We start from the raw sequence: 17,488 nt of genomic DNA, 5'->3' as shown, positions 1-17,488 counted from the left end.
TCACCTGGAAAAGCTGTAAGGAAGAACTTATTCCACCTAACTAGGGCCCTCTGAGTCTCTTTCGGTGTACTTTTCCCAAGGTTGCTTATCTGTGTCTCCCATGGTGGAAGCCGTTCTCCTCTGCCATTATGCTTTCTTCGGGAATACCGGGTTCTTAGGCTTAACAATAGTAAAGCGATTCACCTGTATAACATCCTTCTCTGTAAAGTTCCATTTGCAGGGCTCTTGAAGAGCCTGCTATGTGGCCCCAGCTCCCGGGACGGGTTGTTAATACCAGGTCTAGAAAAATTGTTGGCTCGCCCTTGGGATTATTTTCACGGCACAGTTTGATCAGAGATGCCCACTTTAATCAGAGCGGGTGGACTCAATCTCGTCTCTGTATTGTTGGCATCGGACGAAACATTTGGAGAGTTCTCGATCTTAAAAAAAAAAGAAAAAAAAAATCGAGCCGGCTGCGGCCTTGCGCTCGCGGGTAAACCCCGATGACCTCGTCCGTGGGAGCACTCCAGCCCGGAGTCCTGGGGGAACCCCCGCGGGGAGCCGGAGCCGCCGGGCGTGGGCGGTGGGCGGGCCCGGCACCGCCCTCCCAGGTGGCGGCCCCGCCCCCGCAGCCGCCCGGAGGACACTTAACGCCCGGGCCGGGCCGCCCCCGGCAGGTCGCGCCTCCTGCACCGGCTGGGTCGCACCTCCAGGCACTGCCGGCCTCTGGCGCCCCGTGCACCCCGCACCCCGCAGCTCCGGGCGGCCGCGTCCCGACCTGGAAGTTGCGGGTTCCGTGAGCCGAGACCCGGTGTCCGAGGTCGCGAAGACCAGCCGAGTCCGAGGCTCGCGTGTGTCGCGGAGTGCGCCGGGACTCGCCCTCGTCCCCTGGGACCATCCTGCGCACCCTCCAGCCTCCGCCCCGCCCCGCGTCCCCGTCCTCCCGCGACCCGGAGGCGCGCAGGTGTCGGCTCCCGCAGGCCGAGTTCCCGCGCGGCCCCAGCTGGACGCCGCCCCCGCCCAGGGTCGCGGACACCCCGGCTCCCGGCGCGCACACACCTGCCTCGGGACCCGCCCCTCGGGACGTCCCGGCGCGCAGACATGCTGCCCGCTAAGCCTGGCGCCCTGCTGCCCCTGCTCCTCCTGCTCGCGCTGGCGTTGTCCCTGCCCGGGGCCCAGGCGAGGCCCCGGGGTCGCGGAGGAGCCCGTGCCACGGACCAGGAACCCCAGCCGTGGCCGTTCCTCCCCGCGGCCAGGGCCACCCGGAGCACAGGTAAGCGGTCCCCGTCGCGGCCGGACGTGCGCTCTGACCCTGGGTGCTCGGGGGCTGCCCGCTGCGGGACACCGGAGTTCAGCAGGGCAGGGACCGGACCGTCTCTGCACATGACTGGTTCTCAAGGAAGCAGGTAAGGAGTTTATTAGACTTCGCCTTGTCGAGACTTAAGTAGCAAAAAACCCCGTCTCACGAAGGAACCGGCGTGACCCGGCGAGGGAGGCCCTTTCCGGAGGCAGGTGCAGCGGCCGAAATCCCGCGGGTCGGCCTCCGCGGACCCGGGCCTGGCGCACGGTTCCCGCCCTGGAAGCCCCTCCTCCTGGGTCTGACCGGGCTTTGAGAACTGAGCAAGAACCCTGCCTGAACACGCAGACACAGCCTGACCGGGCTCGGGGAGCCCCGCTTTGCTTCCCTCTTCTAGCTGGCCTCCGGGAATGCTTGAGGCACACGCAGTTTTGAGCCGGCCGAGGTGGCTGTCGTTAACTCGCACCTTCCTGAGGCCAGGCTCCCAAATCAGCACTGGAAACTCAGATCTCTGGCTACTTAGATGCCCAGGGAGGGGATGAAGGAAGGAGGGGGAAAAAACTAGTCAACACAGGTAGAGGTCACGAGACTCCCCAAGGTACAGAAGTCCAGGATGGGGGCACCTGCTGGCTCAGTCCGTTGGGCCTCTGGCTCATAACTTGAGCTCAGGTCATGATCTTGTGGTTGTAAGATCGAGCCCCTCCTCAGGCTAGCCGCTGACAGCTCGGAGTCCGCTCGGGATTCTCTCCCTCTTTCTCTGCCCCTCCCCTGCTCTCTTGCCCTCTCTCTCTCTCTCTCTTTCTCTCTCTTTTCAAAATCTAGCATTTATTCTTTATTTGCAGCTCACAGAACTGGTTTTGAAGGAGCCCACTCTGGGGAAACATTGTTTTGGCCGCTTCCCGCAGCCCAGCTCTACCTCAGCCCCTGGGGGACACGGGTGGGGGGGGTGGTGGGGAGGCCAGGAGACAGTGTGGTGACAACGGAAGTAAGGCAAGGCTACGTGAGGCCAGAGCAGTGCGGAGGGGCCGCTTATGAGACCACTGCTGGCCCCTCTCCTCGGGTGTCCCCATTCCCCAGACACTACAGTATTGGAAATTAGGCCAATTAATAATCCTGCCGTGGCCTCTTAGTGTTCAAGTGAAAGGAGTGTCACATGTCTCTCAATCAAAAGCTGGAAACTCTTCAGCTTGGTGAGGAAGGCAAGACAGACCCAAAGCTAGGCCTGTGGCACCAAACACTTAGCCAAGTTGCGAATGCCAAGGAGAAGTTCTTGAAGGAAATGACAAGTGTTACTCCAGCAAACGCATAAATGATACGAAAGCAAAACAGCCTTATTGCTGACATGGGGGAAGTTTCAATGACCTGGAGAGAAGATCAGACCAGCCACGAGATTCCCTTAAGCCAAAGCCTAAACCGAAACAAGGTCCCGAACTCTCTTCGATTCCACGGACGCTGAGAGACCGCAGAAGAAAAGTTGGAGGCGAGCAGAGGTTGGCTCCTGAGGCTCAAGGAGAGAAGCCGTCGGCATAATAAAAAAGTGCAAAGCTGAGTAGCAAGGGCTGATGTAAAAGCTTTGGCCAGTTATCCAGGAGGTGTAGCTGAGATCATTAATGTAAGTTGCTACACTAAACAACGGAACTTCCATACAGATGAAACAGCCTTCTATTGGAAGGAGATGCCATCTAGGACTTTCATAGCTGGAGAGGAGTCAACGTCTGCCTTCAGAGCTTCAAAGGACAGGCTGATTCTCTGGTTAGGGCTAATGTAGCTGGTAACTCTAAATGGAAGCCAGCGCTCATTTACTATTCCACAAATCCTAGGGCCCTTAAGAGTTATGCTGAATCTCCTGTGCCTGTGTTCTACAAATGGAACAAAGCCTGGATGACAGCACATCTTTTTACAACCTGGTTTGCCGAATATTTTAAGCCCATTGCTGAGATCTCCTTACTGCTCAGAAAAAAGATTTCCTTTCAAAATATTACCGCTCATTGACAATGCACCTGGTCACCCAAGAGCTCTGATGGAGACGTAGAATGACATTAATGTCGTTAGCATGTCTGCTAACACAACATCCGTTCCGCAGCCCATGGGTCAAGAAGTAATTTGGACTTTCAAGGCTTATCATTTAAGCAGTACATTTCACAAGACCATAGCTGCCAAACAGTGACTCCTGTGATGGATCTGGGTGAGCATATAGGAAACCTTTCTGGAAAGGACTTACCGTTCTAGATGCCATTAAGAACATTCGTGACGCACAGGAAGAGGTCAAAATATCAATAGGGACAAGCGTTTTGGGAGCAGTTGCTTCCAACCCTCATGGATGACATTACGGGGTTGCAGACTTCAGGGAGGAAGCAAGTGCAGGTGTGATGGAAACAGCACGAGAACTAGAGCCGGAAGTGGAGCCTGAACACGTGACGGGATTGCTGCCACGTCACGATCAGACTTTTACGGATCAGGAGCTGCTTCGCACGGATGAGCCAAGAAAAGTAGTTTCTTAGGACGGAACCTACTTCTCCTGGTGAAGATGCTGTGAATTCTGTTGAACTGACAGTCACGGATTCAGAATATTACATACACTTTGTTGATAGAGCAGTGGCAGGATTTGAGAAAATTGAATCCAGTTTTCAAAGGAGTTCTGCCGTGGACAAAATACTATCGGGCTCGAACCCACCAACTGTGAGATCATGACCCGAGCTGAAGTTGGATGTTTAATCGACTGAGCCACCCAGGCGCCCCCAAGATATGTACTTTTTTTAAAAGTTTATTTATTTTTGAGACAGAGAGAGACAGAGCATGAACAGGGGAGGGGCAGAGAGAGAGGGAGACACAGAATCCGAAACAGGCTCCAGGCTCTGAACTGTCAGCACAGAGCCCGACATGGGGCTCGAACCCCCAGACCATGAAATCATGATCTGAGCCAAAGTTGGATGTTTAACCGACTGAGCCACCCAGGCGCCCCAAGATATGTACTTTTTTAGAAAAGTTTATTTATTTTGAGAGAGAGAGACAGAGAGAGAGAGAGAGAGAGAGAGAGCGAGCACGGGGGAGGGGCAGAGAAGGAGAGAGAAAGAATCCTAAGCAGGCCCACATCATCACCAGTACAGAGTCTGAGGTGGGGCTCAAACTCAAGAACCTTGAGATCATAGCCTGAGCCGAAACTAGGAGTTAGATGCTCAATCGACTGAGCCACCTAGGTACCCCTAAGGTATGTACTTTTTAAATTTTTATTTATTACAAAAAATTTTTTTTTATGTTTATCTATTTTTGAGAGAGAGAGAGAGAGTGCACATAAGCAGGGGAGGAGGGAGACGCAGAATCCAAAGCAGGCTCCAGACTCTGAGCTGTCAGCACAGAGCCCAACGTGGGGCTCGAACTCACGAACTGTGAGATCATGACCTGAGCTGAAGTCGAACGCTTAACCGACAGAGCCACCCAGGCGCCCCAAGATGTACTTTAAAAAAAAAAAGAGACGTAATGCTATCGCACGCTTAACAGACTACAGTATAATATAAACATAACCTTCGTAGGCACTGGGAAGGCAGAGATTAACTTGGCTTGCTTTACTGGGGTGGTCTGAAACCGAACCTGGAATATTTTCAAGGTATGCCTGTATCCACCACCGCTCGTGTTTTGAGATGTATGCGGGATTTGTTTTCAGTCGGGCATGGCAAGACCTGGAAATGACTGTCGTGAAGGAAGAAGTTTTGCTCACAGTTCCCTAGAAACCGGGTCACAGCAGTCCCCTAGGGTCAGACGGGGAAGCACCAGGTTTGGTCGGGAGCGGGGTGGTTTCTTCAGGAGGGGCGAGGTGAGCTGGCTTAGGACCGGCCAGTTGAAATGATTTCGGCGGGCTCCGGAGTGTAGGGCGGTATGTACCTGTTTGGTTCCTGGCCCTGGGGAATGAGGGCGGGGGAATATTGGCCTTGAGTGTGAGGGCTGGATGAGGCAGGTAGTAGGGGCCTGGGCTGTGGATTGGTTGGTTTGCAGGTGAAAGGTGTGCTCGGGCTTTCCTTTCTCCAGGAATCACTGGCCAGCTCCGAGAGGGGCCATCTCTCCGGGGCCAGCAAGGCTTCAGATGTTAAAGCCTCAGAAATACAGGAACTGGAAAGGCATGATTTCCCCTTCTTCACCACCTTTGCCCGGGTGCCAGCTGGCCCTCCGTTCTCTGTTCCTGCCCACCGCGCCCCTGGGCTCTGCTCGTTGGCTAGGAGACACCTGTCAGTCTTCATCTTACTGGAGATCTCCTTTCTTTGTTGTTGTTCTGGGGCGTTTGTCCCATCTCTTCTTACCTGGACATCTCTCGCTTATCACTTGGGGTGTCAACTTAATGATCACTTCTCTGTTTCCTTTAAGTCAACCTGCTATGTGTTCCTATGTTATGTTTGTACTTTGAAATGACAATTCCAGTGTATTAAAAGTATGGTTTCTCTTGGTGACCTGTCTGAGCTCAAGCAAAGCATTGATTGTTTTCATTCCAAAGGTAACAACCTCCTCGAGGGGTCATCCTCTCAGCTTTTAATTCCTTAAACATTTCCTAGATGTTCCGTCTGCAAGGCACTATTGTACATCCTGCAGGTGATAACACATGAACAAGACATCGTCCCTTTCCTTAAGAAGCCCACGAGGGCGCATGGGTGGCTGGGTCGGTCCAGTGTCTGACTCTTGGTTTCCACCCTCTTCCTTGCTTTGGGCCTTTTCTTTACTGGCGCTGATAACAGGGTCAGTTTAGGCAACAGACATCACTTAGTGTCTTGAAGGTGGGCCTAGTGAGACTGATGTGTGCTGCCCGTGGGGGGCTGCAAATAAATATACCAACCACGAGTTTTTATTCAGTGTTTCACATAATCCAGTAATGCATTGATTTTTGACATAGGCATTTGTATTGGTTAAACTTCTCATAATTGTTTTTCATAATTATATATTATATCATTAGACATAGGTACAAAATAGGGGTGCCTGGGTGGTTCAGTCACTTAAGGGTCTGACTCTTGGTTTCTGCTCAGGTCATGATCTCACAGTTTGTGGGTTTGAGCCCTGCGTCTGGCTCCACGCTGACAGTGCAGAGCCTACTTGGGATTCTCTCTCTCTCTCTCTCTCTCTCTGCCCCTCCCCTGCTTGCCCTCTCCATCTTTCTCTCAAAATAAATAAATAAACTTACAAACATAAGAGCCCACAATATTGCTTGGAGCCAGACATGTCCACAGTTCACTATTATGCTAATCGGAATGTGAGAATTTCCTTTATAGAAGTTAGAAATTGTGCAGTGGGGGTGTACAAGAGGGGGTAATTTATTTAAAATGTGTACCTTTCCGGGGCGCCTGCGTGGCTCAGTCGGTTGAGCGTCTGACTTCGGCTCAGGTCATGATCTCGTGGTCCGTGGGTTCCAGCCCCGTGCCGACGGCTCGGAGCCTGCAGCCTGCTTCGGATTCTGTGTCTCCCCCTCTCTCTGCCCCTCCCCCACTGGCACTCTGTCTCTCTCTCTCAAAAATAAGTAAACTTAAAAAAAATTAAAATGTATTTTAAACCCGAGTGTCACCGTCGTGCCAGGTCTAAATACTAAAATTATAGTGGAAAATACGTTTGGAACTAGACTTACTCTGATCTTCGAACACGCTTTCGCCAAAGTGGTCTTTCTGCATTCGGCCGGCTCAGCTTTCAGAAAGGGCCAGGGGAGCTGCTTTGCCAGATAAAACGTGGAGTATTGACACCACAGGAGCCAATTGGCTCAGCAATTGGCTGAGAGGTTGCAGAGAGATATGGAGGAAGGACCCATGTTCAAGCTGGACTCTAATGGATGAGAACACCGAGATATTTATATAAAGAGATATTTACATCGTCAGGGTTGCTTTGTTTTTCTGGATTAGTTTGGATCGGTCATAAAGTGTAGATGTTTGTTGTCAGGGGGAGGGGAGCTCCAATCCAGCCGCAAGCCTACCGCCCTGACAATGCTGTTCTGGGCTTACACAGGGCTGCGGGGAGCAGGGAGCCGCCCAGGCAAGGAGGGGCTCTCACAGCCCTCATTAACTGTAGGATGTAAAGGGCGTTAGAATTCCCGAGTCTTCGTTTTACAGTGCCTGTCTCAACAAGGCCACACAAATCAGCGTGGTCGTTCCGACTCACTTATAGGGAGGTGACAAGCATTCGCGCCCCCTAATATTAGACTCATTTGATGTTCAACGCGCACAGGACTCAGTTATAAGAACATTGAAGGTTTAAATCTGCCACTGCCAACAAACATCAGGTTCAAGATTTTTTAACGTGTCGGTTTTCTTTTCCTCTAGAAGAGTGGCGCATACTCCCCCAACTGTTTTTATAAATAGCATTGTCTGGGCGGTGTATTTATAGGGAATACAAGGTGAAGGGTGGGATGCACTTTGAGTTTTTATTTTCACTTATTTAAAGTGCCAAGCCCTTGGGGCACCTGGGTGGCTCAGTCGGTTAAGCGTCTGACTTGGGCTCAGGTCGTGATTCGTGTGCTCCAGCCCTGCATCCGGCTCTGCACTGGCAGCACAGAGCCTGCTTGGGATCCTGACTGTCTCTCTGCCCCTCCCGTGCTCGCGCTTTCTCTCATTCTCAAAATAAATAAATAAATGAATAACTAAAATAAAAGTTAAAAAAAAAAAACTAAAGTGCAAAGCCCTTTAAGTGGGAGAATATCCTGGCCTGGAGCCCATTTCCGTTCATTTGTTCCAGCTGTAATGGGGAGAGTGGGTTGGGGGACGGAGAAGACCCATCAGGAGGCTGTTGGCCGGGTACAGTCATGAAAGTATGACGGCTTGGACCAGTCTCGTGGTAATGAGAGGAAACAGGTGTATGGGTCTCAGATCATTTTTGGAGGTGGAATATATGAAATCAAGTAATGGATCGTGTATAGCAGAGAGGGAAAGAGGAAAGTCAAGCATGTCTTCTTGATATCTGGCCCGAGCCAAGAGTAAAGAGTGATGCCAGGTAGGAGACCAGGGAGTGTGGGGGAGATGCGAGTCTGGGACAGCAGGGAAATCAGGCGTTCAGGTCTGGTTGTGTACTTTTGAGAGGCCTGTAAGTTTCCTGGATAGAGTGGTAGGGGCAAGCGGGTAGCCCCGGGGGAGGTCTGGAGCCCCTAGGGAACCGTCAGGACTAGCGATACAGACTTGGAATCGGCTGCATGACCCACTGTGAGTTCGTGAGTCAGGTGCCTGTCGTTATAGGCTATTTATAAGGATGTTTTTCATGATGGAAACGCCTCCCACAAATCCTAAAACTTTTTTTTTTCTTTGCAGAAATGTTCCTAAAAGATTCGGCCTTGAAAGACAAATTAATAAAGCATTTCACAGGTAAGCACAAAATTTACCGGTGACTCAATTAAATAAAAAGATTGTGTGCAAATTACTGTGTTAGGCACTTGGCATTTGAAGAGAAATGTCTGTAAGAATCTCAGCAGTCCAGTTAGGGAGTGGACAAATGCCATTAACTTGTATTAATGGTAATATAATCCCGATCTTGGTAGGCAATAGAAGTGTAAATACAGTTTTAGGGATACACAGAAAGTGAGTAATTTTGCCAAGAACCAGCAGGATAGGCTTGTAGTCGACACTGTATTTACGTTGGGCTCTAAGGAATGAATGGTACTTTCCTGGATGAGAGAAGCATTCTGGTCACAAGGAATTCTTTGAGAACATGGTATTTTGGGGGCAGGACAGGTAGACGGTGTGGGTGCACTGTGGGGTATGGTTAGGTAAAGGCGTGTGTGGCCACTGGGTAAAACTATGGCTGAAAATGTAGGCTAGAGTCATACTGTGAAGGGTCCTAAAGAGAATGTAAGGAATTTAGACCAGGCTCTCCAGCTGATGGGGGCAATAGAGGTTTTTTTGTCTAGGGGAAAGATGGGCTTTCGTACACCATACCTTAAGCATGAAATACTCTTCCATGATATTGTTTTGTTCTTCATATCAACTTTGTGAGATCGTTGGAAAGCATCCTGTGCCTCCATTTCTAGCAAACCACTAAATTGTTTTGAACCAAGCACCCCCATCCTGACCATTCCTCTTGCCTGGCCATTCCTAATCGTCCCAGCTACCTTTCCTTGGTTTACATCTCAGGCCTATAAGCTGGGGAAGATACAGTTTTCCCCACTTAACCGAAGCCAGCGGCCATGTTCGTTAGTCAACTTCAGAACAATGGTTTTGCATATCAAGCCAAGACCCCCCCTGAGCCCCAGCAAGTGTAAGGAATTTCCCAGTATTGTGTCCTGGTACTCTGTTCATGCCACTGTGGGCCCTTCTACCACTTCCAGAACGCCAGACTCCAGATACAGAGGTGAATTTTGGTGGGGACTGTCTGGGATTTGTGGCAATAAAAAGGAAGTCTCAAGGCCCTATTCACTTTACAATAGTCCTTGACACTAATAAGACACAAATTACTATAATTAGAAAATGGAATAAGGCTCTCTGCATATAAACATTAATTCCTATTAAATAAAAAATTGAAGAGGGGTGCCTGAGTGGTACTCAGTCAGTTAGGCATCCGACTTTGGCTCGGGTCATGATCTCCCGGTCCGTGAGTTTGAGCCCCGCATCTGGCTCTGTGCTCACAGCTCAGGCCTGGAGCCTGCTTTAGATTCTGTGTCTCCCTGTCTCTCTGCCCCTCCCCTGCTCACAGTCTGTCTCCCTCTCTCAAAAATAAATAAGTATTTAAAAAAAATTAAAAAACTGAAGAACAGAAAGAGGGGACCAAAGATATTTATTTTTTATTTTTCACATCCTCTTGATTTGCTTTCTAGAGATTTTTTTTTTTTCTGTCTAGAGCTTTTCTCTCTTAGTTATTCTAAAGAGTTCTTTAGAAACTGAAGGTTCCATTGCATGAAATGTTGAGAATTGATAGTGAATTTAGATGATTTTTCACAGATCACAATGTACTGCCTCCCACAGAGCCAAGATAAGGAGAAGTGCTTCCAGACAAGTTCTTTTAAGGGCATGGAAGGATGTTAAGCTACAGTTGTAATATCTCTACCCATAAATGCTAGCAAATCTGTTTGGAAAACATGCCTATGTTTATCATAAATGTTCTTTTCTTTTCCCATAGGGCCAATCACATTTGCAGATGAATGTAGCATACATTTCCATCGACTCTATTACAATACCAGAGATTGTTCAACGCCAGCTTGTAAGTAGTTTGGATAGTTGTTGTTTTTTTTTTTTTTTTTCTTTTAGAAAAAGTCTGTATCCAGCAATAAATGCATGTAATTTTAAACTTCTACTCTCTGTAGCTGGAAATAGACTAAACATTGTATGAGATGCTATTTATAACACTGACAGTACTTAAGTAACGTTTGTGTGTGTGTCGTTGACAGCGTAAGGAACGGAACTTCATAATTGGGACTAGATCCAAATCTGAAAATAGCCAGATTTCCTTACTGGATGAAATGTTTGTTGGAGATTTAAACCTTCTATCGTTTTTCAAATTCCTTGGCATAAAGTGCTTTGTCATATAAATGAAACACAAAAATAGGATGACGGTGAAGGGGAAGTCAGAATTTCCTCTTAAGTTATTTTAAACAGTTTCATATTGTATCATTTATACAACGAGTGATCCATTGTTCTCAACAATGGTAGCATAGTGTTTTAAGGGTTGCTCTAATGAATTCTTTTGGACACTTAAGTTACTGAAGTTAATAGTCATTTCAAACGTAATATTTTAAATGCTGTCATTGAAACTGCCTACATCATGATCACATGAGCTAATTCAGCTGTTTTTAAATTCCTTTCTGAACCTAAACTTCCCTTTTTAGGTAAATGGATTTTAAGCATTTTGCTTCTTCTTCACTAGATTGGCCATCTCGAGGAATATTCAATTTTACTCAGGTTGTTGAGTCCGAGTTGTTATAATTTTTTTCAAAACTGCTTGTGTTCAATGACTTGGGGAAATGAATCACACCGGAATCAAAGCAGACTGAGTGATCCCATGGCACAGTGGGGGCATCTTGCTCTTTGGACTCAGGCTGCTCGCTGGTTATGAGATAGATTCTTGACATTTGGACGCTGGGTTTTCATCTTTGACTCTTAAGTGAGACAACAGTAACATCTCCCTGATTGTGTTAGGAGGAGAATTCATGAAAAGACCCCGGTTAAACATTTGTTGTGTTGGGTGCTTATTAAATTGTAGCTCTCATTATTAATCAGTGACAATAATAACATGGTTTTCCCGACACTTGTAGTAACTATATACATAATTGACCTTTAAATGTTTTCCTAGATTACAAGAGATGTGCTAGATTGCTTACAAGGTTGGCAGCGAGTCCCCAGTGCTCAGAGACAAGACCTGGCCTAGGAGTATGTATTTATTTATTTTTCTTATTCTGTTTGACAGGCTAACTTTCTTAAGAAATGTTGAACAATTGAAAAAGCCAGATAGCTGATGTTAGCAACACATAATGAACTTAAGCTGTGGATTTTTTACTTAGTGTTAAAGCTTGGTCTAAATGCACAGACTGCTTTATTGAGTTCATTACAAATGCCCTCAACAGTGATTAAATTAAGTAAGGTAAACAGCTTTTTGGCAGCCTTACCAGTCCTGAGTGATTTTAAATTTTTTTTTTTAATGTTTATTTATTTTGGAGAGAGAGAGTGTGAGTGGGGGAGGAGCAGAGAGAGAGGGAGACTCAGAATCTGAAGCAGACTCCAGGCTCTGAGCTGTCAGCACAGAGCCCGACGCGGGGCTCGAACTCATTAACGGTGAAATCATGACAAGCTGAAGTTGGACACTTACCGACTGAGCCACCCAGGTGCCCCCTGAGTGATTTTTTAAAAATATTTCAACCTTTGTGGTTATATTATCTTTGTGCAGAAGCCTTAATGCAGGTAGACATTAGATGAACAAAACTATTTAAAGCTCTATTTTCTTTTCAGCCGGTCAAAAGATATAATAAAAGTTGCACTGGGTCCTAAACTTTTGGTTTATGCAAGATAGGTAAGGGGAAGAGAGAAAGTATTGGAAGAATAAAAGAAAAAGCAAGGGATCAAAAACATAACCATGTAATCATCATCTGTTCTAGCATATACTTTGCCAGACTGAAATGGTAAGTCAGAATTTTCATTCTGGCTAAATTACCCTAAGAGCCCTAGGGTAATAAAGTATTCGGATAACCTAAATAAATCTGATGAAAATTATAATATTTACAAAAGTAGACTGTATACAAGAGACTGAAAGACATTCATTTTTTGCAGAGATCTTTCTACTCAGTAATTCTTTCCCAGTGCAGATCAAAGCCAACCTGTTTGGGGGAGGGGGCGGGGGCTGGGGTCAGTATTTCAGCACCACGGACAAGTCCCTTTAAAGAAACTAGTTTCATAGCTTGTGAGGGTAGAAATGGAAGTCATGGGATACATGTAGTCTAGAAGTATCTATATATATCTCCATCTGGCCTATGTGACTTAATCTACCCCAAGTAACTCATCTCACAGGTTTGTTGTGCCAGTTACTAAGACAATCCTGACTTGCATTGCTATTTTTATTCTTCTTTAAAAAGCAATTATAGGGGCTCCTGGGTGGCTCAGTCTGTTGAGCCTCCGACTTTGACTCAGATCATTATCTCACAGTTCTTGAGTTCGAGCCCTGCATCGGGCTCTGTGCTGACAGCTCGTAGTCTTGAGCCTGCTTTGGATTCTGTGTTTCCCTTTCTCCCTCCCCCTCCCCCTCTCACACTCTGTCTCTCTCTGAAAAATAAATAAACATTTAAATAAATAAATAGTGATGATAAATTAATAATAATGGGCACTCTTAATTCTGCATATTTTTAGTTGCTAAATTTTAAAAATTCTCTTTTTTTAGATTAAGAAAATGAGCTAGATCATTTTAGCATTCAATGGCAAGGTACTTGAATTAATTACTCTCAATCTATCTCAAACCTTGTGAATAATGTAAAACACGAACAAATAAAGAAAATTCATTAAGCTGTTGAAATTACCTAAATCAAGCCACATTTATCTTTCTTGGTTTTAGCATATTTAATGTGAATGAGTAAATAAACATAAAGTCCAAAACAACATATTAACTGCAAAAGTTCTCAAAAAACAAGTACTGTGCTATAATACAAAATATTGCCTACCGGCTAACTTCCCCTGAGACGAGATTCATGGAAGACAGAGCTGATAAATACGCCCCTTGGAAACTGTAAAGTTTAGAGGTTTAGTGATTTCTTCTATAGGAGTATGTGTTTCTCATTATTTATTTAACAGGGTATTAGAAACACAGAGTTACAGATTACTACGTTTTAGGAATATTTATAAGTTATTTAGGTGATGCCAAGTTCATTTTTCAGTTTATTTAGATATCCTAACACTTTAGTGGGGAAGCCATAATTGAAAGTATCTAAAAGTACTGATTGACCCTTTTCCCTTCCACACACACATTAGCCTATATTCTCAGGATTAGATTATGCATTGAGCCCGCAGATTCTTTAAGCAAAATAAAATAAAATATGACTATATTAAAACTATACATATTTTTAAGTACATTAAAAACCAGATTATAAATGACATTTTTCTTCTTCTCCCTGATAGGCATTGCTTAAGAATGTAAATGCAATTTGAAGGAAAACGTGCCTGGAATCATACTAACTGTACAAAGAGGGGAAGCATCTAATTTTTTGCTGTATTAAGATGAAAATCTCATCTGAGATTTTACAGAAATAATTGATTAGTTGTGTCCTTCCGTACAACAAAGTCTTTCTTGGTTTATCTTTGTGTATAGAGTAATTTGAAATGTTTTAAAACAATGCTTAAATCACACAATTTAAATAGAATATTAAAAAGTATGCTATTCTTTTATTTTTATTACATTATTTTCTTATATGGTTAATATTCCATATAGGTATGAATTAAATATTTAATTATATAAATTATGTCTCAGAGTACTGGTGAGAAATGATTTAAGTAATATATTTTTTTGAATAATCCTGTATGAAGTCCACTTTTACAATTCTTTTAAATAATATTTAAATACATCCATTCAGATTTGTCTTTAATTGCACTAATTGGAAATATGAATTCTATTAAAACTGAAATATAAAAGATCTGTGTTGCTTTTCTTTGAATTGAATCTATTTGTCGCGGAAGTTAGACTATTGGGATGTGATTACTACATATGTATATATGGATAAATATGTATTTTCTAAACTGCTAGCTAGTCTCCTGAGAAAATTCCTGTCTTTTTGAAGTCTGGACGTACGGTACTGCTGTCCTAAATAAAAAGAGGAGAGCTATGTGTTATGGAGTTAGGAAAATATGTGGGCTGCCTGGATGCTCTGTTTGGATTTTTTATTTTATTTTATTTTAAGTAATCTCTACATGTACTATGGAGCTGGAACTCATGACCCTGAGATCGAGAGTCGCACACTCCCCTGACTGAGCCAGCCTGTATCGCATTCTGATACTTTAAAACAGCTTCATGTAAAAGCAACAGTGTAAAAATGAGAACCCTGCAATAAAATGATAGAAAACCCCCATCCTTCTAAAGTAGACACAGCATGAGTGGTTTGCCAGGGCATAACCAGCACAGTCATTGCCTCTCACTGCTCGTCCTCTGTCGTGTGGGCGTCAGGGACACAGGCATGCCTGTACTAGCCCATGCTTGTATGGTGCACCACGTTTGGTCTCTCCCATATCGGAGTGTATCCTGTCTGTGTATGTAACATACGTTCTCCTTTATCCATCAGAAAAACAAGCTCAAAAATGCCCTTTGGCTTCAAGAATATTCTGAAGCTACATTTTCAATTTCAGTGTTATTTATTTTGGCTTATGGGCAAAGACAAGTAATTATGCTTAAAAAACAGAGGAGGTGGAATGGAATTTTGCAATAATGCTATGTAGTAAAGAACAGGAAAAATACCACACTTTTAGTTCATTGCACTTAACGTAATTATAGTATTTACAACATTCAGAAAAATGAAGTCGCTTTGGCTCTTAACTTTCTAAGAGCTGGAGTGCTATTTTGTAAAATGCTTATTTATTTTTGAGAGTGGGGGGAGGGGCAGAGAAAGGGAGGCGAGGATCCGAAGCAGGCTCTGTGCTGACAGCAGAGAGTCTGATGCGGGGGCTTGAACTCACGAACCGTGAGATCGTGACCTGAACCGAAGTTGTACACTTAACCGACTGAGCCCCCCAGGCAGGCACCCCGATAGTTGGAGTGCTATTTTTGTAAAAGTGAAGAAGAGGCTATTGAATAATGACAGGTAAGAACTTAATGGAAAGACATATTAGGCTGAAAAAAAAAAAAAAAAAGAGTAGGCCAAAGAGGCTTCATGATTAGTGTGGCTTCTATAAGGTAAATTATTTCCGATGGAGTTCTATGAAGTTAGATTGTAAGCATTCCCAGAGGTGACTACTGTGCCTCAGAAATGTATTCTACGCTATCTCTGTATATTTAAAGCCTAGGGATTGATTAAAAATATCTTCAGTTAACAGTGTGTTTCATTGAAGGATACTCATTTGCTCATTGTAGTGAACTCAATAGGGAGAACTTGAGAGAGTAATAAATAAAGAGATTTTAATTTGTCTCTATGGAGAAAATGTTCTCACGTGGGGAAGTAAGTGGTTGAAAGATGAATAGGGGAGAATGCTCATGGTTAGTAACAAAGTAACATCCCCGCATTGCAGAAGTAATCTCATTGTGCGAGCAGCAAGCCGGGAGGTTAACAATGTTTACTCCAGAATACTGAACGCCAGGTCAATTAAATTGGCTGCTCTCCCCTAGTCACCTAAGGGTTTCAGCAGACAGCCCAGTGAATCTCTGAACTATCTGCATAATGACCTGACCTTCCATTTCACCTTCTATTGCCTTTGCTTTGAAAGGCAGGATGGAATTACTAAAACTAGCCCTTGAGAGAATCTAGAAGACAGGATGCATGTGTGATGGGGGGGGGGGGGGGGGCGTTGGGGGAGGGGAGGTGGCGTGGGATGTGTGTGTGTGTGTGTGTGTGTGTGATCACTTTTCTGCATGTTGAAAAATGGTTACTTGAGGGGCACCTGGGTGGCTCAGTCGGTTGAGCGTCCCACTCGGCTCAGGTCATGATCTCACGGTTCATGGGTTTGAGTCCCGTGTCAGGCTCTGCGCTGACAGCTTAGAGCCTGGACCTCCTTCGGATTCTGTGTCTCCCTCTCTCTCTGCCCCTCCCCCACTCACGCTCTGTGTCTCTCTCTCTCTCTCAAAAATAAAGATTAAAGAAAAAAAATGTTTAATGGTTACTTGATAAGAAAATCTGTCTGAAGCAGCCCTTCCCCACACTACTCTGCTTAATTTGTTTCCTATCACTCATCACTCTATGCAATAATGGTATTTGTTTCTTACCCATCTCTCCCCAATAAATAAGGTCGAACGCCTATCTTCCGAAGTATTTCTAGAGCCTGGCAAAGTGACTGGCTCATAGTAGGTGCTTTATGTAATAAGGAGTAAGGTTATCTCATAGCACAACGAACGAGATTAAGAACATATTGTAATTCGTAATAAGAGGCAAACAGTGATTTATGAAACACTGTTGAGAGGGTCGCCTACTTATGCAGTAAACTTGTGCAAACCCCACAGGACAAATCATCTGTCTCATTTCCGCTTCATAACTGCTTCAGTTTATCCAACTTACAGGCATGAGCACAGTACTGAAACTGGGAGTGCCATTTAACCCTGGGCATGGAATGTCAAATGCCTGTGGGGCCAGGTGACCCATGCAAATGATGCGAATGAGCCACGGGGACAGTGGCTGGTGTTGGAATTGACGGGGGTGGTGGGCTTCAGCTCAGGCTGGTGTTGCCGTGTTAGCAGCCTCCTTGTGATTTTCCTGAGAAGGCTGGGATCTGGACTTCGACATGAAATATCTCCACTTCTAAATGTTGGCATTGAATGAGAAAAAGGATAAGACACCATGGCAGTCAAATAAAAAAGTCTGTGACCTGCTTGGCTCACGAACTGCTATTTTTTTGACATCTGATGGGCATTCTAACTTGGGAGTTTCTTCAGTTTGATTTCCTTTTATCCTCTTTGAAGAATCTTGGCTCCCTCTTCTAATCTGGTCCCGATGGAGGTTTCGTGATGCGTTTCTGAGTTTTACCTTGACTTTGCCCTGGCAGTCCCCTAATACCCTGCTTCTGGAAACGTCTCCTAGGATCCCTGCTGTGTAGCCCTGAGCATGGCAAACCATCTGTCCACATCTCTCAAAGTGCCCTGAGATGCCTCTTGATCCTT

General features: G+C 45.4%; 1 protein-coding gene across 1 annotated transcript; it reads left to right on the top strand.

Annotated features, from left to right (window-relative positions):
• Positions 1-630: 630 nt before the first annotated feature.
• Positions 631-14,249, top strand: ALKAL1 (ALK and LTK ligand 1; the record flags this gene model as incomplete). The annotated part of the gene is made up of 5 exons (XM_058699842.1): positions 631-1,252; positions 8,539-8,592; positions 10,340-10,420; positions 11,510-11,586; positions 13,816-14,249. Coding segments are annotated over 5 exons (864 nt in total), but the record flags the coding sequence as incomplete, so codon positions are not given.
• Positions 14,250-17,488: the final 3,239 nt, after the last annotated feature.

The sequence above is a fragment of the Neofelis nebulosa genome, chromosome 14, assembly GCF_028018385.1.
Source record: "Neofelis nebulosa isolate mNeoNeb1 chromosome 14, mNeoNeb1.pri, whole genome shotgun sequence".
Classification (NCBI taxonomy): domain Eukaryota; kingdom Metazoa; phylum Chordata; class Mammalia; order Carnivora; family Felidae; genus Neofelis; species Neofelis nebulosa.
The sequence above is the reverse complement of the archived record's forward strand: the minus strand, read 5'-3'. Positions and strand labels throughout refer to the sequence as shown.